The sequence below is a fragment of the Xiphophorus maculatus genome, chromosome 13, assembly GCF_002775205.1.
Source record: "Xiphophorus maculatus strain JP 163 A chromosome 13, X_maculatus-5.0-male, whole genome shotgun sequence".
Classification (NCBI taxonomy): Eukaryota; Metazoa; Chordata; class Actinopteri; order Cyprinodontiformes; family Poeciliidae; genus Xiphophorus; species Xiphophorus maculatus.
The window spans coordinates 14,417,097-14,443,480 of record NC_036455.1 but is presented as its reverse complement, the minus strand read 5'-3'; the positions used below and the strand labels follow the sequence as shown (position 1 = coordinate 14,443,480).

The window sequence follows — 26,384 nt, the reverse complement described above, 5'->3', positions numbered from 1 at the left end:
ATCCATCAGAACCATCAGAACCAGCTGGACATGATGAGTTCAGTCGGTCTCACTGGGATTCCAACAGCTGTTTCAGTTCTGCATCACAATGTGTGCTGCTGTGTGTGTGTGTGTGTGTGTGTGTGTGAGACTCTAAATGTGTACGGGGCTGAATTAATGACAAAAAGATCCAAAAACGTCTTGAGACTAATTTAGCTCCATAAATTGGCCAATAAGCTGCTAAGCAAGCTCTGCTCTGATTGGTCAGAATCAGTCCGTCTGTAAGCGCCCTGAGCCAACGTGATTGGCTGCGTGGGAGGAAGTGAGGGGGAGGAGCCAATCAGATCGATCTCAGAACAGTGGAGAAAACAAAGGTTACCATGACAACAGCCGCCAACTGATTTCACAGCAGCTAATCCGTTCTGAAGCTGCGACTTTGGGAGGTTTGAGATCAGCCAACATACAAATACACACACGTGTGCGCGCACACACACCCACCGACACACACACACGCCCACACACACACACACGCCCACACACACACACACACCGACACCCACACACACACACACACACACACACGCCCACACACACACACCGACACCCACACGCCCACACACACACACACGCCCACCCACACCCACACACACACACACACACACACACGCCCACACACACACACCGACACCCACACACACACGCCCACACACACACACCGACACCCACACACACACGCCCACCCACACCCACACACACACACACACACACACGCCCACAGCAGGTGAAGCAGCAGATCGATGGTGATCAGAGGAGGAGAAATGAACTTTTAAAGTGACGTAAAGCTGCTGCTCTGACATGCTGTAGATCCAGCAGCTCTGCAGCGCAAACACACCGCCGGAGTGTGTGTGAAGAGTCTGCTATTGACCCAGCACACACACACACATGCACGCCTTCCTCCTCACACACACACACACACCATCACTGCTGTCGATACGATCTGGGGAATTCACACCTAATTGTGTTTGACTGCAGGTCGCTACAGATCGATAACAGACACAAGTTTGTACACACACACACACACACACACGCACACCCACACACACACACACACACACACACTACAGCCAACGGTCTGAAGTTGGTCAGAGTTCAGAGACTTGGTTTAAATCGTTTCCTCAGTCTAAGAACCATAATCTGTGAACAAGCTGCAACTTGTGATTATTTTAGTAATCAATTATTCTGATGATTAATCAGATTAAGAAATTTCAGATTGTTGTGCAGATTTTTCAGTGATGGACTCAAACCGTTTCATACGACAGTTAGAAAACTGTAAGATGTTTGTATTTTTGTAAAGTTTTGTCTTGATTTCTGCTCTGAGTGCGATGTTCTGTCCACCGATGGTCTTTGTACTCCCGTTAACGATTAACTGATTAATTGACGATTATTTCAGAGTACGATCCTGAAACCTCTGCGGTTTGCTGACTGGCCCAGTTGACGTTCAAACAGAGAAATCCAGCTCAATGGGAGGAAACCCAGAGGCAAAACTGAAGGAGAATCAGTAATAATCAATAATTCATGTAACAAAAAATAACAAACTCAGGCAAAAGAAATGTTTCCAAATCAGTTTCTTTCATTATAAAACATGTTTATTCTTCATTCAGTGGGAAGAAAATCCTGAAATTTTACTCCAGTAAGAGTAAAAATACTTCATAATAAAATTACTCAAGTAAAAATAAAAGTACCGCGCAGTAAAAGTACATTTTTTCTAAGAAGTTACTGAAGTTAATGTAACTAGTTACTACCCAGTTCTGCTCTGCTGACCTCGGAAACATCAACAGCCAGAAATCAGATCTAAAGGTGATAAAAGTCATTATTACGATCAATAATCATCCAGTATTGATCATTATTAATAATCTGGGATTATGATCAATAAGAGGCTGATAAAATCAGCTGAACACTGATCAGTTTGTTTCTGATCAATAAGATTTCATGTCTGTTTTCTCCACTGTTTGTTTCACAACAACATGAATAAATATCAGTAAATATGATTAAAGGCCAGAAGCTCCATCTGAGGAAACACTAAACAGTTTCTCATCATTTTTATCACAACAGGACCATAAAATATCCTCATAATTCGTTCTGTCACCATAAACTTGGAAAAAGCTTCAACGCTGCAGCTGGAGAACAATTTAAAAATCTAAAATAAATAAACTATAACAGTTAAAACGGACAGTAAAACCTCTGCTTCAGTTTAGACAGGAAAACAGGCTAAAGGGGCAACAAGCCACCAAAACATCCTGGATCAGCGTGACTTTAATCTGAGAACTCAGTATCTCTGGACCCAGATCCTCTACAGAACCAAACAGTTACAGAAGCAACAGAACATTCCTACAGAACCAGAACCCAGTTCTAGGTCCCGTTCAGACCCGACTAATCACAGCCAGATCAACGACCTGCTGCTCTCTGCTGAACGTCGAGCCAGCAGCCGAGCCAGAACACAGACATGATGGACGGCGCCTCGGTTCTGCCGCCCGGACCGGGCTGGGCGACTCGACCGGGCCGGACAACTGGACCGGGCCGGGCGCCTGGACCGGGCAGGACAACTGGACCGGGTCGGACGCCTTGACCGGGCAGGACAACTGGACCGGGCCGGGCGCCTCGGGTCTGCCACCCGGATCGGATTGTTGATCTTTGAGAGGCTGAACTTCATTATGACATTTTTTACTCATTAATAATGATCAAAACGACAGATTACTGTCTGAGGTTTTCCCTCGACCTGGTGGATCTCTGAGCGTCGGTTCCCATCCTGGATCCAGAACCTTATTCTGAGATCCTCCTTCCTGTTTCCTCTTCAGATCCACCATCACGGTTTGACTCGCTCCAATATTTTCACTCAATCAAAATTCTGCCTTCATCCAACTTCAATAAAGAAATGAAATGTTTTCTTTATTGAAAGTTTGATCAAGTTCCTGCACCAGCTGGAGTTCCTGTCATCAGCCTGGTGGGAGAGAGAACTGGATTATTACAGCAGCTGGAGGAGGAGAAGAAGAAGAAAAGGTTCTGGTCAGGCTGCAAGAGGAAGATCTGACTCTGGGAAGAAATGAGGCCAAATGAGGCTGCAGCTGGGTCATGTCCAGCAGAGCGTGCACACACACACACACACACACACACACACACGCACACACACACGCACACACACACACACACACACACACACACACGCACACACACACACACACACACACACACACACACACACGCCGACTGCAGGCAGTCAGCCATGGCCGCCCAGAATGACAGAGAGACAAATGTGTCTCTGGGGAACAGAGCAACACGATCCGAACTCTGCAGAACCCGAAGCAGGAGAAGAAAACTCGGCGGAGAGACGGAGAGTTAAAACGGGACAGAGGAAGATCCTGAGAAACGCTGCTGAAGATCCCAGATTAAACAGATTAATTCAGCTGTTGGATTAACATCTAGAGAGAAAACGGGAAAATCCAGCAGAACTACAGGATGATCAAAAGAGCTTCCAGTCAGTCTCCAGTTCTCCCAGTCTGAAGCGGTTGGAAAACCCTGAAAATGTCTCTCTGGGTTGGGAAACCGTTCGCACACAAGTCTGATTGTGTTCACATTTAACTAGTAGAACGAACCACTTTGGGAAAATAATTGGATTGGAGCAAAAAATCACAACTGAGCATCAAGACCTGCTGTGAGAACGTAGCTTTAAGCTGGTTCCCTCCTGATGGTCCGGTAGACCCAGTTCTATTAGAACCAGAACCACCTCCAGCTGCTGTGGTTCTGACCCAAACCAACCTGTTCCCCTCCTGGCCTGTGGGGGCGCTGCACCAAGAACCACTGAAGGAAACGACACAAAAACCTCTGAAGACACTGAGAGCAACTTCCTTCTTCACCAGATGGAAACAAGATGGAGGCGTCAGATTTTAGTGTTGGAGGATTTCTCTTTAGTCTTTGGCTGAAGACCAGGAGCCATTTCTGCTGCTAGCGCTAGGCTAGCATGTTAGCTTTGGTTGTATTTACCCAGAATGCCCTGCACTGTAGTCCACTTCCTGCTTTTGGAGCGGTCTCAGGTCCGCTTGGTGTTCACATTCAAACCGAACCTGAGTTCAGTTCAACTGAAACCAGGCCGAGGTTTGGAGGACCAGAGGTCAGAGGTCGGTTAGCGTTCACACCTCACCAACCGGACCGGAGCCGGGTTAAAGCGGACTGAACAGAACTGGACAGAGTTGGTTTTGTCGTGTGAAATATCAGGAAATGAATTTCTAATGAAATGTTTGTAACTTTTTCTTTTATTTCTCTCCACAAACGTTTAAACACAGAGCGGCGAAAAGCCGAGTTTCAGCTGGATTTCTGTCTCAGATCCTCCAGCCTCTCATCATGTTCCCTCCTGAAGATTCAACCTGCTGATCCTCTTCCTCCTCTTCCTCCTCTCTGCCTTGCTGGTTGTGTTTGTCTCTCCGAGCCGCAGGAGGCATCGCAGAAACCCGTGGATGAAGTTCAGAAAGAGCCAGAGAGATAAAGAGAGGAGCAGATAAGAGCTTTGCCATCAGGGATTATTGCTTTTCTCCCAGAGGCCGTATTGACCCGGCGCGGCGAGGAGCGCCGCTTCACACCAACATCTTCCTCGCTCTAAACGTTTACGCCGAGGAAGCGATCAGACAGAAAGTCACAGCAGACACAGCGGCTGGCAGCCGGAGCATCTGATGTCTGAGCGCTAATTGGCGTCTTCCTCCTGTGAGATGAAGACGAGGGTCTCAGAGCGGCCATGACAGACGGCAGACAGGCGGGGAGGAAGAGCATCGATCCCAGAGGAGGAGGCCGGGGGTCAGCGGGCGCGACCCTGCCATGCAGGCCGGGACGGAGGAGGACGCATCGACCCAAACCTCCAGGAGGGGAAAACTTTCCACTTTGGAAAGAACAAGCGAAGGATGAAGACGAAGAGCAAAGAGCCGAGCGGAGATCGGGTCGGCCGAGGTTTACAGGAACCAGCTGACCTGCAGGGGGCGGAGCCAGAAACTACTGACACCGTTTTCACTACACTGTGCTTTTACTGGAGTAATTTTATTATCAAGTATTTTTACTTTTACTGGAGTAAATTTCTGGATTTTCTTCCCACTGAAAGAAACTCAAACATGTTTGAACCAGACAGACTCACCTGATAAAGTTTCAGAAGTTTTTCCACAGAAACTTTTCCTTTGGCCTGATTTTGTTTTTTGTTACTGATACAAATTATTGTCATTTTTTCCTTAAAACACCAAAACGCCCCCTAACTTCATATTCTGGTGTGTCTGATGATGTAATTTTTAAACATTAAATGATTGATCATTTGATCAGGTTCTCAGTACGTCAGCAGACATTTTAACCAAATGCTTTTAACATTTTTGGACACTTTTAACTTTTACTTGAGTAACATTTCTGTGCTGACTTTTCTGCTCTTTAACTAACTTTGAAACGTTTTAGCTTCCACTACACTCATTTTTCCAAATGAATGCTAAGCACTAATTTACTCGGCTGCTTTATAAACTTTCAGTTGAATAAAGTTTGACATCTGGTTGAAGTTTTGGTTATCGACTAAAATCACTTCTTCAAGTCGTTTATGTTCATGCTCTTATTTTGAAGTGGTGGAAGACTGTTTAATTCAGTTCTGTTTCCTGTTCTCCACCTGTGATGTTTGTTTGTTACCCAGAATGCATCAGTTCAGTTTAAAATCAATTTATTTCCTGCTTTCTGACCAAAGTGGAGTCAATAAAACAACCAAAGGAGAGAAACAACAACAAACCGGCAATGACCAATCTGAGCCTGTTGGTGGCGCCAATCCTACGCTAAGCTGTAGGATGTATGATGGAGATAGTCAGGATATCAAAATGGTTGACTGTAGCACGTTAGCATTAGCGCTGTTGGTGTAGTGCTACAAATGTGTATGATTAGTAGCACTAAGGGCTAGTGATGCTACCTTTCTAGCTAGCAGGACAGCTAGCTGGTTTTGCTAAATTAAAACAGATTAGAATAAAAAACTTCACCTTCTGGTTTGCTTTGCTGTAGAAAAGAGATCCAGATTGGCCTCCCAAACGGGCGTAGATCCACAGAACTAGATGGGTCTGATTCAGGTTTAGTGTTCAAAACTGAACCAGTGTAAAACCTCTGGATGAAAATAAACTCAATAAAAATGTTTCCTCTGTTCAGCAGCTTTCAGGAAGTCTTTATTCTGTCCGTGACTCGGTCCGGATCACAGCAGCTATTCTTCCTCCTCCTCTTCCTCAGCCCCACAGAAACATGACCTCAGTAAAAAGCCTCACTAATGCAAAGCTGTGTGTGTTTTCCACTTTCATTTTTCTCCTTTATGACTTTGCAGCGTTTTTACAGACCGATAACATTTTGCCACCTCCCATCCATCTCCTATCACTCACTTTTCCCATCACCCCTTCATCCCCACAGCCCTCCCTCCTCTTCCTCAGGCTCCTGGTGTAAATCACATCAGCGAGTGGAACGGCGCAGAAAAATCTCTGCTTTCTGGGGGAGGAGATTAGGAGTAAGCACAGCAACTGGATTTAAATAAAGATCACCTTCCCTGCAGTGCTCACTGCTAAACTGGGAGCAGGACACGCTCTGTGTGTGTGTGTGTGTGTGTGTGTGTGTGTGTGTGTGTGTGTGTGTGTGTGTGTGTGTGTGTGACAGCAGTGAGATAGTGAGGGCAGAATGTGCATCGCACTGATACCTGCATTAGAAAAGCAATCTGCTTGAAACATCTCAACCGACACGTGGAATGAGATTTTTACATCCAGCAGAGTTCAGAGAACAAAGAGAGCAACGAGCAGGAGGGCAACTCTGCCAGCTGAAGGTCAGCAACACGTTGCAACACGCAGCAACATGCAGCAATACGAAGAAACACGCAGCAACCAGCAGAAGCACGCAGCACGGTTTCCCCCAGTGTATTATAAGCCTGACAGGCTGCCAGGCTTTACTCCCCCCGCCAGGCAACACATTGTTTTTTGTTTTTATTTAATAAAAAAAATAATTGCTTAATTTTTTTTAAAGCCAACTGCATGTTGCACTGAGCGTTTCACTGGCAGAGCAGAATTATCCCTGGAAGATGTGGACCAATCACATCGCGGCGTGTTGAATCTTTGACCTTCCAACCGGCTGTGAGGATCCTGGTACTGTGGAGAATCCTTCATCCGTTTAGGAGTCCAGTTTAAAGCCGGTGGGTTAGCTCTGTGTGCAGCTAATTGTGAACCGATAATAAAACCTGCAGGCGCTTTGAGAACGCCGAGCCCCATATTTATTTTAATTTTATGTTTTTGATTTAGGACTCGATATCTGAGGGTCTAAATATCGTTTCACTGACGATGTCGTCCCATAACACACAGAATTATCCAGCAATATTTTTACATTTCCTGTCAACTTCACATCTTTTAATACAAAAACATGGTGGACCGCCAGGCTTAGCAAGGTTTCAACAAACAGCAACACGCAGCAACAAACAGCAACATGCAGCAACACGCAGCAACATGCAGCGCCGCGGTGCTGAACCGGAGGATTCGTTTCTTTCGACGTTTCTTGGCCTCCTGACTGCAGAGGACAGACGCAGGATGTGAGCGGAGTCAGACACGCGGATCCAACGGCAGAAATCAGACAGAAAGTCTTTTCCAGACAAACTTTCTACTCAGGAAACAAGCAGAGAACAAAGCTGAGCTAAAATCAGAGCACTTCCATGAATTATTAATGCGGCGCGTTGAGTTTAAGTGAATTACCGTCCAGAGCCCAGAATGAGTCACGGGCCTGTTTCTGGCAGATTGAATTCAGAACAACAAGACTTGTGGCGTGTTTTCTCCTGCACTCCTCCAGCAGCGACACTAATGCCTCCTCAGCCTGTTTGTCGCTGCTCTCTATTATTCACAGTTTGTCCTCCGTCTGCATGGAATCCCTTCAGTGTGTAATCAGACAGGCGGCTCCTGCATTCATTCAGAGCTTGTTTGCATCCGAACGGCCATTAATTCTCCGCTTCCAGCTGCTTAAACAACGACAAGAGCCACTTCCTCCTCCTGCGATTCCTCATGGACTTTCACCAGCGTCCAAACGGCGACATCATGTCAGACGTTGGTTCAGATTCCACCAACCAGCCTGATGACATCCGGCACTTACACCACGCCGTGCTGGGGCTCAGGCTCATCATTACTGCAGCAAACTGATTATTCTGTTCAATCAGTTTTTCTGATAATTAATTATTCTGCCGATTAATTGAAGAGCCATTAGGTTTAAACTGCCAGGGTCAGAGTTGAAAGGTCGGCTGATGAACCATCTGGTCGACAGATGGTCTGTTCTTCAGAAAGCCGCTCTGACCCAGAGAGGTGTTGCCGGGGCCGGACCTGGACTGGACCGGGGCCAACCGGGGCCGGACCTGAGGTTCTGCAGCTGCCATCAGAACCTGAGATGAGATTTATCTGAGCGCCGAATGAGAGGAACGACCCGGGAGAGACGGCCAGCGTGACGCGACGCCACGATGCACAAATTAAAACCCCACAGCTGAGGCAGCGCAGGGGTAGGCGTGCGTGTGTGTCGGTGTGTGTGTCGGTGCGTGTGTGTCTGTGTGTGTGTAGGCGCGTGTGTGTCGGTGTGTGTGTAGGCGCGTGTGTGTGGGGGTGTGTGTGTGTGTATGGGGGTGGGGGGCGTTTGTGTGTGTGTTTGTGTGTGTGTGTGTGTGTGAAAACAGGGCAATAAATATCCATCCTCCAGCTTCCAGCCAACTGTGATTCAGTCAGATGAGTGAGACGCGTCTCAGTGACGTCCTGCCCCCTCCTGGCTCACTGTGACCTTCCTCATCTTCCTCCTCCTCATTTTTGTCCTCCTTCTTCTCCTCTTCCTCCTCTCTCCATCCATCGCTCCTCATTTCGTCCCAAACGAAGAGAGAAGCTACATGAGTCCAACATCCATCAGCAGCAGCAGTCTGAGCTGCACTGGTGTCAGGATGACTGACGCCAGGAGACACTTTCCACCAGAGGGTAAAATATCACACACACACACACACCCACCCACCCTCACACACACGCCTACCCTCACACCCTCACACACACACCCGTCACCAGGATGAGTTTCAGTGACTAACGGAGCTGATGCTCATCACAAAGCAAATGCAGGACAATACAGCCGACACGATTTATCTGCTCATACATGACGTCTGTGTGTGTGTGTTCTCTGTGTGTGTGTGTGTGTTCTCTGTGTGTGTGTGTGTGTTCTCTGTGTGTGTGTGTTCTGTGTGTGTGCAGCTCGTTTCCCTCCAGTCAGCGTTAACCCGTCGATGTTCGGCCGTTGCTCAGTCTGGGTTCTCTTGCTGTTCTGGACGGAGAACAGAAGAACTAAATGATCCGGTTCTGAAACGTCTCAGACCCAAACCGGAGGAAACACACACTCTGTTCTTCCATTAATAATAATAACAATAATGTTTCCAATATTCATCTTATATAAAAATGCCTGGCCACAGATTATTCATTCTTCCTCAATAATGGAAAAATCTTGACTGACATTAAAACGAGGAATGCCTCCTCACCATCACCCTAATCTTTAACTTCCTCCATTAATAAACAGTATTGTTACTGACAGTCAGAGCAAACAGGTTAGTGGAACTAAAACTTCACTTTAATCAACGGTCAGCTTTTCAACATGTTCCTTTTTATTCATTAATTAGATTTTAATGAAATTAATTGATTTTTTCTTTTACCTACAGAAGTTTCGGCCGGAACCTTTAAGTTCACTTGTTTCTGGTACGCCAGTAAATCTGACGCACAGCTACATCCGCTAACAGCGACGCGTCTTCTCTGGTCCCACTGAGGTTAACTTGTTTCTAAACGATCTGATTGGACGCTTGAGACTGTCGGCGAAGCTATGCTAGCCTAAAATAGCATCTCAATGCTAACCACGTAGCAGCTAACGCTAATGTCAGTGTCTAAAGAAGCTGAGCTTCCTGAAACTCTTTGCTCCAGTCTGATGGTTAAAGAACAGATTAAAAACTGTAAATATCTGATGTCTGTTTATTCAATAATTTAGCAACAAAAGGGAATTTTGAGTTGAAAATGTTGCTTATTTGTAGACAGTTTGATTAAAATGTGATTAATTCATCTAAGTTTAACTCGATTAAAAAATCTACAAGGAAGAACGATTTGGACTCAGTTGGTTCTGGTTCTGTCCTGGAGTCGTCTCCAAAACCAAAACAGCCAAAGAGCAAATGAGCTAAAGCTAACACACACCTGCACTATAATATTCCATAAGTTATGCAGAACGGCATCATTTATTAAAAAGCAGCTGGAAAATTCTGAGCAGATTTACAGTTTTTATGTTTAATGATTTCATAAAACCATCCAGAACTGCTCCAACATGCAGAGTTATGTAAGGAGCAACATTTAGGCCAACACTGGATCCGAAATGATGGGAATAAAGTAGCAAAGAAATATTTTATGAAGAATTTTTTTCATACTTCAAGCTTCAAATGGATTTTTACATCTTTTTCTCTTGCATTTATTTCTTTTACTGTCTTAAATAGAAACAACAGAAAGTGAAAATTTCTTATTTGATAGAAAATCATGAGAATAATCGATAGATTACTAGAGTAGAAAAGTAATCATCTGCAGCGGGCCTCCTAACGAGCTGCTGAGTCAATATGAGAAGGACAGGTGTGTGTGGAAATGCTCCTGATTATCCTTTCTAACAGAGTGTGTGTGTGGGTGTGTGTGTGTGTGTGTGTGGGGTAAACAAGCGTAGCTTAGCCGTGAAGGCAGATGGACTGCGTTCTGGATAACTAACACACACATGCGCCTTGGAGGCAGAGGGAGCCGATGCATATGTGCAGTTTGTTTGTCTCTGGGCGTGCACGTGGGCGTGCACGTGAGAGTGCACGTGTGAGCATATGCAGACGCACGTGTCCAACAAATCCTGTGGAACAGCGCTGTGCATATGTGAAGGCGTGTGCAGCGCCGGGGGAGGACCGGGAGCGCAGAGGCGCAGGTGTCTCTGGAAATGCCATCTCTTTCATCGCTACCAGAGTGTGTGTGTGTGTGTGAGGTGTGTGTGTGGGGGGAGGGGCAGGTGTGTGAGGTGTGTGTGTGGCTGCCTGATGACAAATGACAACAAAATGAGGGAGGCAGAGGGACGGAGAGCCGAGTTGGCTCAGTCTGGACTAACAGCCAGAGACATGAGGAAGATGAGGAAGACCTGATCGGTGATGAAGAAACAATCATCATCATCATCATCATCATCATCATCGATCAACACAAAGCCAACATCAGCGTCAGACTGTAACCCAACGTGTTACAGAACCACCGTCTGATCGTCCTATTCAAATCAGAATCAGGCTAACCACTATTTTCGTGATCGATTATCCTGACGATTAATCAATTATCCTGGTGGTTAATCGATTAATCACTCATAAAACATGGGGACATGAAGGAATGCTGCTATTGCATTTTACGCAATAAAATTTTCTTTTTTTATTTTTGAAAGGAATAATTTGATTATTTGCATCTTTTATTCTATTTCTAATATTGCATAAAAAGGCCTGAATGAAAAATCTGCAGTGAACGATTAATCATTTACAGCAAATATTCATCTGCAGCTAAAAATCCTCCCAACATCAACATGTGAACAGCTCCGGCCTTTCTGCTTCGTTTAACATCAATAATGATCAACAACTGGATAGGAAACGGTGTTTAGTGAGATTTTATTTTACAGAAGTTGAACCTGGAGAAGTTAAAACCTCCACTTAAGGAGTTGAACAGATTTACATACAAATAATGTTTTTTATCCTAAATGAAAAATGTTTATATATCTTTTGTAGAGTTTTGGCTTCATTCCTGCACATGGCCTTTTTAGAGTCTGGTTAATCCAGTTAATTAATAAATTACTGAATTAGTTGCAGATTATTTGAATAATCGATTAATTGATTAATCTGATTAATCGTTTCCGCTCCATCATAATGTGACTACCGCTGCTCAGGAGGGTCAAACCAAACTCTGGGTGACCAGGCCTCACCTCCAGAAATCAGCTCCAAGCTTTCAGATTAAAACGATTCAAAGATGAAATCTTTAACATCCGAGGAGTTTCTGGCCGCGCTGAAGACCGAACTGATGTTGGAGCGAGAAATCCACCCAGCAGTGAGGAGCTGCTGGTCTCCTCTCATCATTCCCCGCAGTGAGAACTCGGACGGCGGCCGCTGTAATAATCCGGAGCGCGCCGCCTCCAGCAGGATGAAAGTGATTCTCTCGGAGGTTAAGTGGGGTCACACGGATCCGTCCTCTGATCCCACTCGGGTTCTGGACAGATGGAAACACATTACCGTCGGCCGAGCCGCAGATGGAAGCAGGAGATTGAAGCGCAGCGGCACCGTTTCTCTCATGAGCTGAATTATCGCCTCATGCTTTAAAACGTTTCACTGAGGAGAAATACGATCCAAACTGCTGCTAAATAACAACCTCCATTAGTGCAGCATAATACAGGAAAAATCTTTAACGTGTTGCAAACTTTGCATGCTCACCACTCAGTTTCTAGTTTTCAAGATGGCTGCTGTTTTAAAGCCTTTTAAATCAGTTATTGTCATAAAATGTTCCTCATTTTCACGACTTGGATGAACTTTATGTCACATCTTCAACTTTATTCATCCTATTGATGCAACTTCAACTTAATGCTTAGCATTAGCGTCTGCTAATATTTTAATACAGTTAGCAGTTTGGGGTTAGTTTATGTAAATTTTTATGTGCTTAGCAGTTTAGCATTAGCTCCTGCTAATTTCTAGTGCTTAGTGGTTTAGTGTCAGTTTCTGCTAATTTGTAATGTGGTTAGCAGCTCAGTGTTGGCTTCCTATACTTTTTAAAATGTGTTTAATGGTCTAGAAGTAGCTTTTGCAAAGTTTTTACTATGTTTAGCATTTTAACATTAGCTTCCTCTATTTTTTTACGTGTTTTTTGGTTTAGCATTAGCCTACTCTAGTATTTTAATGTGCTTAGAGGTGCAGTCTTAGAACAGCTAAGGTTCTTGTTTAGCCAATTAGTGGTTAGTTCACTTTTTGGAAAGCTATGACCAAAGCTGACAACAACTACTGCCAATGTTATTGCAAACATTTATTCTCCATTACAACCATGACAGCCATTTTTGAAAATTATATATGATGTCAATGGATTTGTTGTAATATGACATTTTTTGCTGATTTCTTCTGGAACCTGACGTGTTTTCTGGATGCTGATCAGTTTGAGCCGTTTTCTGATTCCTCACAGAAACTCAGAGTTTTGTTGGTCATTTTAATCGTTTCACCTGATTTAGTTTGATCACCTGCAGCCAGAGCAGCTCATTTATTCCAGCCAGAACGGTCAGATCAACAGAAAGAGGAAAGGAACAGTGTTTGGTGTAAAACTCATCCTGCAGGATGTCCCAGAGGTTTTCTGAATGTCTCAGAGAAACGAGGTGCGGCCAGATAACCTGATTAAAAACGACACCAAGCAGCTGATGGATTCATGTTGGTCATTTTTAATTCATGACTCTGATCTAAAGACTGAAAGCTGTAATATGAGGGAGAAGGTCTGACATCATGTAACATTTTGAAGTTCATCATCATTTCTGCTCTTTAAAACCTAAAAACCTGCAAAGGTCAGTGATTTTTGGTTGCTGTGGTAATTACTTCCTCAGGTTCTGGTTCTGGTTCTGACTTGCTATTTCTGAGCTGCTCTGGATCCTAAACTCAACCGTCTCAGTGAATTGTTGCTAAAGAGACTGAGATCAGCAGCAGAACCAACCTGGACCGGACCGACCAGAACAATCAGAGATTTAAACGTTTAACTGCTGAAGCAGAAGCAGAATAGTTTCTCTAGATAATAAAAAAATCTGATATTACCAACTAACTTTGTTTAAATCTCCATTATTCTCATTTTATTGGTGTTTTCAGGCTCTGATCCATGAACACTTTCACACGCATGTTGGCATTTTCATCTACATTAACGTTACAGACTGATCGGAGAGTGAATAACTGTTTATGAAAACAGATTGGTGTGTTTGATCAGAGATGAAGGAAACTTGATGACATCTGCAGCATGTTTGCTGTTTCTTTCTCTTTAAATATCAAATTCTTCTGTTTCCGTCTCTCCATCATGTCTGCTTTCATCCGTCTCTCTGACCTGCTTTTCTTCTCATCTCAGGTTAGTTTCCTGTTCTTTACCTTCCCTCATTCTCTCTCTCTTTGTGTTTGCGTCTGGACTCAGAGCTGCTTTTACAACTCATATTTTATACATTCGGTTGTTATGCAGAGAGACTAACAAACAGTGCAACCAGGAGGCAGCGCATGTATTCCTCCACCTCTCCATCATCCCCCCCTCATCCTATCATCCTCTCTTTTCTTCTTCCTTTCTGTAAAGATGGAAGGAGGCGGAGATGCTGAATAGAGAGTTCTTGGCGTCCCTCCAGCTCCCATTTTCAACAAGCGAGCGACGTTTTAATGGCCTCTGCCGGAGCGCTCACAGACCGATGTGGGAATGTTTCTGCATTTAGATTTTTGTCTGCGACTGTTTGTGTGTGTGCGCGCGTGCATGTGTGTGTGGTTGTCTGGCCAGCAAAATAAATTCATCAGATGCTGAGCTCAAAGGAACATGTTTGTCTTCCTCCTGGGAGAAAGTGAATGATTTAAAACGAAATGATGTGGAGAAGGAGGGGAGGAAGGTGGTGGAGCGAAGGAGTGAATGGAGCCGTCAGGGTGGAGGAGGAAGAGGAAGAGGAGGATGAGGAGGAGCTCGCTCCGTTTTAAACATAACAGAAACAGATTGAAGGCATGCAGCGTGAGGAAGAGGATGAAGATGAAGAGACTTCCTGATGAGGACGAGACAGCAGACAGAGAGAGACTCCAGAAACATCTGATGGACCGCAGGAGGCCAGCACACACACACACAGACACACACACACATCGCCACGGCACTTCAGAGAAATCTCAGAGCTTCTCCAGCAGATGTCACACTGATAACCCGACTCACCCTGTCACCTGGTCCCAACACACACACACACACACACACACACACACACACACACACACACACACACACACACACACACACACACACACACACACAGACACAGACACACAGTTTGTACTTCTACCCACAGTAAGACTTTATTGGCTAATACTCATTCTACTAACCACATTTATTCCTAACCCTATTTCACACTAGGGCTGAAATAATTAATCAGATTATTTGTTAATTAATTAATTGTGATTAATCGATTACTTGATTAATCATTAACTGGAAACTAAAATAAAGGCCATTTGCTGAAAGAACATCATTGGAGCAGCAATGAAGCCAAAAATGCACTAAAATATAAACATTTTGCATTAAAAAAAACTGTTTATGGATCTGATCTACTCAAAATTCCTCTGGTGTCAGTTTCATCAGGTTCAGATTCTGTAAAAAAAATATCTCAAGCACCTTTAACAATTCATTTATTAATTGGTTAATCCCAAATAAAATAATATATTGGCTTATAATGTATATATACAAGTCAAGAAGGAAGGACTGAGCTTTTCATGTTAGAATTTTTAGCTGTAGATTCATCGTTTGCTGAAACAATCCAACGTTCTCCAAAGTAATGCTACCGTTGCATTTCAGACAAAATGTTTGTTTTCTTATTTAAAACTGAAGTAAATTATTTGTTTCTTTCTTATTCATCTTAATTTATTCCCTTATCTGAAAAATTATGCAAAATGATTTTTTTTCTGATTAATCATCAAAATAATCAATTAATCATGAGACTAATCAATTAATCGATTAGGGAAATAATTGTCAGCCCTGATTCACACTTCATCTCTAAACCTGACCTCTGACCCTACATAAGAGGCTCCATCGTATTCGAACTGGCTTTGGTCCCCATAAGGCCCATTGGTCCTCAGAAGGTCAGTGAATGTATCAGAAACATCCTCAATAAGACAGATAAACAAGTACACACACACACACACACACACACACACACACACACACACATGCAAAGACTATGACTGTCTTCAGAAGGACTTTGCCTGAACTTCCAGTCATTTTGCATCCATTAGTATCTTAACAGCAGATCTGTCCGGGTTCTGGGCCCCATAAGGTCCAGCTGGTCCTCATAAAGTGAGAAATGATGACAGACACACACCAGAGCCAACAAGGAGAAAGTGAAGCAGAGCTGGAGGTCAGAAGGTCATGAGGCGGCGATGAGATCAGGAACGAGTTCTGGTAGCAGGGCGGGGTAAAAGGGTGAGGGCAATAAGAGGAGGGGGGTAAATTACAGGGTAGGAGGGCAGAGGAAGCAAACCAGAGATAATAGGAGAAATGCTGAAGGCAGCAGTAATTATGGAGGAAGAGACGGTGCTTTAATTAGACCAGGATGGAGAACATGACACACACACACACACACACACACACACACACACGCCTATATGAAGCATTATATAATTCATTTCCTCCCAGTGTTTCTGCTGGTGGTTTTTCATAATGAGACTAGAACATGTGTGAGTTCATCTGCTCTTCATCACACTCCTCCTCTTCCTCAGGTCCTCAGCGCTTTGCTCTTCTCTCTGATTTGATGACATCATCAGAGGATTTGAACCGGCAGCTTTTCGTTCTGAGGAAACGCGGAGCAGGAAGTTCAGGCGGCAGGAAGCGATGAAGAGGAAGACGAGTTTCACACCCCGAGGAGACAGAGGAGGAAGTTCTGCTGCAAACTTTCCTGGAAGGACCTTCAGAACAATCAGAACCATCAGAACCTTCAGAACCAGAAGCTTGATGATGTCAGACAGAAAAAGTTTAAGTCCGACGTTCAGTTGGAAGATTCTGCAGGATTCTGTTGAATGCTAAAATGTGAGCGGATCACAGCGCCACCCACAGCTGCAGTTCCTCTGGGTCAGCCCGTCCCAGATTGGACTTTACTGAGCAGAATCAATTTTTTAATCACGATCAGAACCCGGTCCAGTTGTGACCCAAACATCGTTCTGTCTGCGCTTCCTTCCTGACCCGTTGAGAACCGAGGTTCTGTTTGGATTCAAGCAGCAGCCCAAACGGCCGGAGCCAGAACCAGAACTCCTCTGTGTGTGTGATGATCACGCTTCAGCTGCTGGACGGTTCCTGGATGTTACTGACCGACCCGGAGACACTCAGAGCGTTTCAGACAAACAAACAACAACAACAACAATTACAGAGAGGAGTAAATAAGAAGCAACTCAACACACACACACACACACACACACACACACACACAGAGACACACACGGAGACAGAGACACACACACAGAGACACACACACCCACACACACACACACACACACGGAGACAGAGACACACACACACACACACACACACACACACGGAGACAGAGACACACACACACACACACACACACGGAGACAGAGACACACACACACACACACACACACAGAGACACACACACCCACACACACACACACACACACGGAGACAGAGACACACACACAGACACACACACACACACACGGAGACAGAGACACACACACACACACACACACACGGAGACAGAGACACACACACAGAGACACACACACCCACACACACACACACACGGAGACAGAGACACACACACAGACACACACACACACACACGGAGACACAGACACACACACACACACACACACGCAGCATGATTAGTTTGTTCTTCTGCTCCGCCCTGATTGGCTGCTTTGCATTCATTGTTTCTCAGCAGCAAACAGAGAAACACACCAATCTGTTACTACAGAACACACATCTGCTCTGTGTGTGTGTGTGTGTGTGTTAGTACGTGTGTGTTAGTACGTGTGTGTTAGTGTGTGTGTGGGTGAGAAGTCCCAGCACAATTGCTCAGTTTAGTAGAGCATTACAGCTGATCAATGGCTGTGGTGCAGAGGGAGATGTTGGCGCTGCGGCTCCACATGCACTGAGTGTGTGTGTGTGTGTGTGTGTGTGTGTGGGTGTGTGTGTGTGTGTGGGTGTGTGTGTGTGTGTGTGTGTGTGCGTGTGTGTGTGTGTGTGTGTGTGTGTGCGTGTGTGTGTGTGTTCAGGTAATGATGTCAAATGAGGAACAGCTGGACCTTCATCATAATCACTCTCAGTGGAGTGATCTGATGACATCACTAGCCACTCTTCCTCTTCCTCACTATCAGAGCAGAAACAGCAGCACAGCCAAAGGCTGCAGGACTGAAGAAGAGCTTCATTGTTTTAGATTAGGAGGAACATCAGTTGCAGATAGAACCGATCCAGACCCATTCAGAACAGAACCAGAACCCGACACTGGAAACCAAACCTCCGTTGGGTCCAAACTTCCGTTGGATCCAAAACCTCTGTCCGGTCCAAACACCAGACAACATTTCCAAACAAACTGAGCTGAATTATTAGAAAAGTTCTTGTTTCTCCTTCAGGTTTGAACTAAAACTTTCTTTTCTCGTCACATTCGAGGACGAGATGAAAAGTTTAGAAAATGTTGAGATTTCTGTAAAGTTTCAGGTTTGAGGTTCATTTCTCCACAATCCTAACAATATTATTCCATATTTATCATAAAAGAGGAGGAACACAGAAATGTGTTAGCAGATTGAATCGCTGCGTCTGCAGCCAATCGGACCTCCTGTCATCAGAACCTCTGGGTTCTGTTAAACTGGCCGTCGGTTTCCTGTTGCCGACAGGTTCAGATGTTTCTCTGGAAGCTGCGTTTCTCTCTGCTTGTCAGTAAATGCGATTAGAGGCGCAGCAGGAAGCGCTGCAGGAACAACCGTTTAACCGGCTCCAGTCTTTCATTTCGCTCATTTAATCACAACGTTAACAGAAACAATGAGCTCATCGGATCCGCCGCCTCAGACTCCAGCGCAGCGCTCCATGTTTCCAGTTTCACCCGCCGGACTTTCTGCCCTCAACGTCTCCAACGGTCACCGATTCAGGCTTCCCCACTGGATCTTTGTAATGGCTCTAGTATTTCTCTCAAATGTTACCAGCAGGTCCTTCTGGACTGAACCAATATGGCCGACTGTTAGTTTTCTTTCACTCGTCTGGAATCAGGACAACTGTCTCCATAGCAACGCTGCGCGTCCTGAAGGTTCCCAACACGTCCCTCAACCAGAGGGGATGTTTCCCACCTGGATGGGTCTCCAGTAGCTGCCATGGAGGGTCATCCTGATTAGGGCTCAAACGATTAATCGTGATTAATCGATCCAAATAGATCAAGCAGAAACAGAAGAGGCTGAGCCGTCGGCCTTGAGGTTCTCCTTCATTCTGTTCAGGAGGAACCTCTACAAAATCAGACCAGAAATCCCCAAACATGAACCAATACTGAAGCAATCAATCAGATTAATTGTGATTCATCAAATACATAATCCTCATCTAATTTAATAATGATTAATCGCTAACTGGAGTAAACAGACTCAAAAAAGGTAATTTGCTTAAACAACACAGTCAGAGCAGTAATGAAACCAAAACTGTACAAAAGTACAAACATTTTGAATTTAAGATAAATAAAAACTTCTCTGTTCACCAGAACTCTCACAGTTTTATCTTCACATTCTGCCAAAGTCTCCCACTAAGCATCAATTTATTAATTAATAAATCTGAATGTTATCCCTATAATGTGTTTAAGCTGCAGATGAATCCTTCGCTCTAAACAAACATTCATCCCAAACTTCTGCCAACAAATCAATCCAAACATTTTACAATAATCAATATGGTCGGACTTAATATCCACAGGCAAAAACATTTTCAACATTTTCTACCTCAGTAAAAATACCTCAAACAAGCAGCACTAAGCAGCTAAAGACAAAAACAGAAGAAGATCCGGTAAAACGACGACGGTCCGACCGACACAAACTAAAACCGACGCCGTTTAAAATCATACCAGAATCACAGCGACACGTTTAAAAAGACAAAAACAAAAACCAGCTCATTTCATGAAGCCAAAACCCTGAATCCAGTCCCACCTTTCCTGTTTTTGCTCAGAATCCACGTCAGAGGAAATATTTCCACTCAGGTCGGTAATCCATTCACTATTTTCAACTTTTCTGTCTCTTTGGAAACCGTGTGGAAAAACTCCGGGCTTCCCGCTTCTTCTGTGTTTTATTGGCGGTTGGGAAACCAACGAAAGGTGCATCTACCGCCACCTACCGGACTGAAGTGTATCTAAACTCCCTCTGATTCTATTGGCTATTGGCTGATTCTATTGGTCACCCAAATCGACCAATGAGCTGCAGAGAAAATGTCCCGCACTGTTTAACACAGGAGAGGACTTCTGAGCTGTACTTTGACTCTCTCTTGTTTCAAAAAGCATCATTATTAGTTATAATGAACATTTAGAGCAAGAAATCGGTTGGTGGAAAAAAGTCAAGAAAAAAAAAGATATTTAGAATTGCAATAAATAGATATTTGGAATATTCATATGGACTTTCATAAAAAAAAAAAAACTTTTCCAAAATGTCTGTTATTTATTTTAGGGATGAAATTTAGTAAATGCTCAGAGTCTGTCCTGTAAATTGCTGGAGGTTCTGGATTGTAACTGCATACTGTCAAAGGGAAATTCACAACATAAAACGTATTTCATCAGAAAAAAATATTTTTTTCCATTTTGTTACAGAGAGCCATATTTATTTGTCTCACTCAGTAATCAGAGTAGACGTCCAGAGTCTTCTCTGGAGTTTTTCTTTATGTTGAAACCAGAACCGTTCACCTTTGCTGAATTGGTTTTCCAGTACAATCAGGATCAGCAGAAGGTTTTCCTTCAGTCTGGACTCAGCAGCATCAATGTCGAATTTTTACCACTTTCATGAACATCTGCAGAACCAGAGTTTATCTGAGGACGTCAGCAAGCTCCACCAGCAACAGAGTTTACACACCTCAAAGCCTTCCCAGTGCTCCCAGTCTGATGCCCAGTGAAGCTGCAGCAACAAAAGCCTGACCAGCTGAACGGTGGAGGAGTTTCTGTCAACGCCACAGAAACAACGTGGGACGCCTGGACACTTAGTCACTGTGCTGAGCCACCACACACACACACACACCTCAAAGCTGTTCACACTGCTGAGACACACACACCACGACTCACATGGCGACCAGCGTGACACACACGCTGCAAAGCAACGATCAGCCTCATCAAACCCGACCTGAGCCAATCAGAAGTTCCACCTGAGCAGGTAACTGCTCCACTTCTTCACCATCACATTCCTCATCTTCATCTCCTAAAAACAGGAAGTCTGACCTGACCTCTGTGACCCGAAGCGACCCGCTGACCTTCAGAGTCGGTCTGAGAAAACGCAGCAGCACAAAACTAAATCTGCAGAAGAGAAATCATTTCTGATTCCAGAACAAACTGCTGCTGATTCTTTAACCATCAGTCAAAAACCAGCCTGAAAGAAACGAACCAAAGGAACTGAGATCATGATTTAATGAGACACAAACCGTTTATCTATCGGCCCCTGAGGGAAGAAAGGAATCTGGAAAGATCGCAGATCCTTTCTCCAGTTTCCTCCTTTAGGTCCCGCCCACCCATCATCTGACCCCGCCCATCCCCCTCTGGCCCCGCCTACCTTCGCAGCTGCTGTGGCCCTCCTCGTAGCCGGCGCTGCAGCTGCACTTCCCGATGGGCACCAGCCACTCCCCCTCGGCGCTGCAATGCATCTTGGGAGGGCTGTCGCTGTCCACCTCCGAGTTGTTGACGCAGCCGCCGCGGACCTCCACCAGCGTGGCGAAGGCGGCCTCGGCCACCGTGTCGGGGAACACGGCCAGGTTCTGCACGGTGGCCAGGCAGCGCTTGTAGTACACGCGGACGGCCACCAGGGCGACGCACGCGCCCACGTCCTGGAAGGCCAGGTGGAAGCCCTTCCGGTTGAGGTGTCCGATCTCCCGCACCTCCGTGTTGAGCTTCATCTTCCTCTCCCCAAGGTCTCCCTGCGTGAAGCTCTCGTCGGCGGCGATGGTGTCAATCTTGGAGTAGCGGTCCTCCCGGGTCACGGCGCCCAGGTCCCGGTCCGACTCCACGTACAGCAGGTTGAACGTCTCCTTGCAGGTCCCGGCCACGCCGGGGATGCTGTTGCAGTCGCGCAGCGTGAACTGCAGCTCCACGAAGATGCGCTGTCCGCCGCGGCGCGCCACCCAGCCCGTCTGCAGCCAGTTGTTCTGCTGCGTGGGCTCCATCACGTTACACACCTGGTAGGTCCGGATCGGCTTGTACTTCTCATCCACGCCGCTGATCTCCTCCCACTGGCAGGAAGACACGAGCAGCAGCCACGTTAGCACAGCCTGACCTGTTTCATCATCCTCATCATCATCCTCATCATCATCCTCATCATCAGAACGGAAAGCCGTCTGCAAAGTTACAATAAAAAAGTAACACCAGAAATTTCTTATGCAGTGGCATTTTTCATCATGTTATTTCTACATTTATAAATGTCACAGTTCCAAACTAAATATTTCATTTTCTAATTAAGCTAAATATTTAGGTTGCTAACGAAACATTAGCTCATAACAAACAGGCTAAAAACAACAAATTATTGTTGTTAATCTTTAACTCTGTAACTGTAACAGCTCCCTACAGAAGATGTGTGACAGTCTCATCATCCTCTTCATCCTCATCATCCTCAGCGCTGAGTCACTGTCAGCTGCTAAGTTTCATCCTGCTGAAACGTTTGTGAGGATTTTAAAACCTCCAAACAGAGAAAGTGTCGGCTGACGCAGAAACAGTCAGAATCTAAATTTGCTCCCAGCTTTGACTCACACTGATCTGTAGAAGCTTTTCTTTGTCTGTGAGTCACTGAGGCTGATCTGGGATCTGATCCATCTGATCCATCTGATCCATCTGATCCATCTGATCCATCTGATCCTCACGCCAACAACACGGCTTGATTTAATGAACACGTAAAACCTCAAAGCACAGTCCATGTTTTTATGATTTTCAGCCATTTTCAAGCAAAGTCCATCATAAAACTCCTAAAAATATAGAAATATTAAACATAGCTGAGTTCTTTTTGTTTCTGTAAACATCAATAACAGTTTGGGGAATTTGTGCCAGGATTTTTACTCGCTCCATCTGCTCCTGTTGGAGAAACAGAAAAACTGTGGCGTTCAGGAAAAATCTGAAAATCTAAAATCATCTGAGGGATTAGATCTGTTCTGTGTGTGAAGCAGCAGGACGCTGAAATAGGTCCGTTCTGCCGAGCTCGGCCCGGTTCATTTGGATTCAACAGCAATAAAATCTTTTTATGAAGCTTCCAGCAGCGCAGAGCATTGATGAGGAAAACCCGAAACATCAGAACAAAAATGTTCCATCGAAACCTGATCCGAGTCAGAAACAGAACAATCACTGCATGTGGATCTGTGGCCCAAACCGACGCCGCTGCCATGAGACCTGATCAGGTTCTGGTTCTGGTTCCATGCGGTCCAGAACCGTCCGGCAGCAAACGCCAGCTGGGACGCTGTTGGCACAAACAGCTGCTGCTCATTTATTACACAGAGACACTGTGTGTGTGTGTTGGGTCGGGTGTGTGTGTAGGTGTGTGTGTGTGTGTGTGTGTGTGTGTGTGAGCGTGTGTGTGTGTGTTGGGTCGGGTGTGTGTGTGGGGGTGTGTGTGAGTGTGTGTGGGTGTGTGTGTGAGCGTGTGTGTGTGTGTGTGTGTGTGTGTGTGTGTGAGTGTGAGTGGGTGACAAACAGCTCTGGCACAGAGCCATTCTCTTAAAAAGCCCATTTGTCTTCCAGCCATAACTTATCACAAACGATATCGATCGACACGGAGGAGAGCATTTATCTGCTGCCGCGCGCCGCCGGACCCGCCGGGCCGCAGCCGGACCCGCCGCGCGCTGCCCGACCCGCCTGGATCACAGCCGCTGATTAATGGAGACGATAAACTCTCAGCTGCAAAGAGAGAAACGGTAAAATAGCCAAAACAAGCCGACTTACTCCGTTTGGGGGGAAGGAGGTCCAGCCGAGTTCTGCCTGCGTCTCCTTGGAGTTCAGCAGCACAACTGGAGCAACAGAGAGAACAAGGAGAAGGTCAGAGGTCAGCGAACAGGAAGGAGGCGTGGCTTAATCTGTAGCAGGTCAGAATAACCAGCTGGAGGAGAAAGAAACGGGTCAGAGCGACCGGTTCCTCTGGACTGAGAACGGATCAGAACCTGGAGGAGAAACAGAAACAAGTCTTCACCTTCAGAACCACGGACAGAACCATGACGACCGTTTCAGAACCACGGACAGCGATACAGCCAGTTCTAACTGTGTGAGGCACAGAGTTCCATCGGAACCAATTCAGAACCGATTCAGAACCGTTTCAGAACCACGGACAGAGAAACAGGATTGGAACAAAACACTGAAGCAGTTTCAGAGCGTAGAAAAGATTCATGAACAAACATCTGGACTGAGAGACCCAGAACCAGCTGAACCTGGTTTCAGAACCACCGAAACGGGTCAAAGCTGCTGACCATACCAGAACCTTTCAGAACCAGCAAGCAGAATCTTTCCAAAGCAAGAGATTGATTTATTTACAGAATAAAGATTCCAGCAACAATGAGAGTTTCTCAGGTTTTCAAACATCAATAATTGGAATTTATTGTCAGAATGAATAAAACTTTTATCATGAATGACGGTAAAAATAAACGATGTGATAAATGTCCGTTAGAATCCGCAGCGTGAAACATGAAGCCCAGAAGAATGAGAAAACATTTAACGTGTTGGAAGGAAAACAGTTTACAGTCAGGTGGATTGTTCCTTTACCTGTGAACACGAAGAAAACCTGATTTATAAACTCTTCAGCCAGTGTGTGTGTGTGTGTGTGTGTGTGTGTGCGTGTGTGTGTGTGTGTGTGTGTGTGTGATATTTTAACATCGATGAAGTGAGTCCAGCCTGGTTAGTGACGTCATGAGAAACAGCTTCACATGTTTTTCTGGTTGCTTGCAGGACGAACTGAAACCTGAGAACCTCGTTTTTACCTCAGACTATCTCAACGTCACGGTTCTGGTTCGGTCGGGAATCTGGAGGATCGGAAACGTCACGGAAAATCCTCAGAGGTTCAGCTGGAGCCACTCAGCCCAAACTGATGAAGAATCAACATCTGGTCATCACTGCAGTCTCACACACACACACACACACACACACACACACACACACACACACACACACACACAAACACACACACACAGACTGACTGAACCAACAATCTGAGCTGAAACATCCAGAACATCATTAGAACTGGGTCTTAAAGGGCCGGTACCATCTGTTTTCCAAGCACATGGTAAAGTAACTATGTTAAATTCATTTGTTATAAAAATGCTCTAAATAAAAAATGCGACTCAAGAAATTTTACTTCCTGATTTAACGCCTTGAAATTGGGCCTCTGTCTCTTTAAGAAGCTCCTGCTCTGTCTGAAGCTCCGCCTCCAGGAAGTCGTCCCAACATGGCTCCTCTTTAACCTTTTAACATTTCTACCAGCGTTGCTCTGAGCAGCAGCTTCTATAATGAGATCAGCAGCTGTTTGCTAATTGCTGCTGGCTAGTCTGAAGGAGCTGAGTGGGGGAGGAGCTGCACCTCATGGGCGGGGCTAGGTCCACCCAGGTGTTTTGCAGCTGAATGGTTGCCATGGAGATTAAAGGACTTCTGAAACACTGCAGGTTAAAACGTGACACTGGCCCTTTAAATCTGCTCCACTTCCTGCTGTTATTAAAGCCTCCAGTCCGAGTCAGGAGCCGAAGTCACAACCACTCTGACACAAATCTGAGACGATGCAGCGGAGAGAGGTCAGAGGTCAAAATAAACCTGGCAACGCAGCCGGACAACGGCTCCAGTTCTGATGCAAGTCAGTGGGCCGAGGCCAGAGCCAGGAGGAACGCCACCCGGCGGATAACAGGAAGGAGGAGGAAGAGAAGAGAGAGGGACGATCAGCAGAAACACGGAGAGACAACAGGAGGAAAGGATGAGACGGAGGAGAAGAAGAAAGGATGAGATGGAGGAGAAGAAGAAAGGATGAGACAGAGGAGAAGAAGAAAGGATGAGACGGAGGAGAAGAAGAAAGGATGAGACAGAGGAGAAGAAGAAAGGATGAGACGGAGGAACAAACATGACTCCAGAGGATCAGAGGAAACTCAGTCGGCTGAAATCAGGTTCTGTTTAAACTCTAATGGATCTGCAGGGGAGAAACAGGCGGGGGAGGGGCAGCTCTCCTTTCTCCTCCTCTTTACACAGATCATCCACTTAATGAGCTCTCATCATCATCATCATCATCATCATCATCATCTCAAAGCTTTTCACTCATAATTTCCTTCATTACAGAAACAAAGCAGCCAAAGAATCCGATGGCCAGCTGGGGGCGCTGCAGGCTGCCCTACCGCTGGACCACACTGGTTTTACTGGTTTATCTGAACTGGTTTTACTGG

General features: G+C 45.4%; 1 protein-coding gene across 1 annotated transcript in view; it reads right to left on the bottom strand.

Annotated features, from left to right (window-relative positions):
- Nucleotides 1–26,384, bottom strand: part of epha10 (EPH receptor A10) — a 79,787-nt gene that overhangs the window by 33,946 nt on the left and 19,457 nt on the right. The window contains exons 2-3 of the mRNA XM_023344942.1: nt 23,920–23,984; nt 21,554–22,226 (exon numbers count right to left, since the gene is read on the bottom strand). Of these exons, the coding sequence (XP_023200710.1) occupies nt 21,554–22,226; nt 23,920–23,984 (738 nt within the window). The remainder of the gene's footprint in view (nt 1–21,553; nt 22,227–23,919; nt 23,985–26,384) is intronic.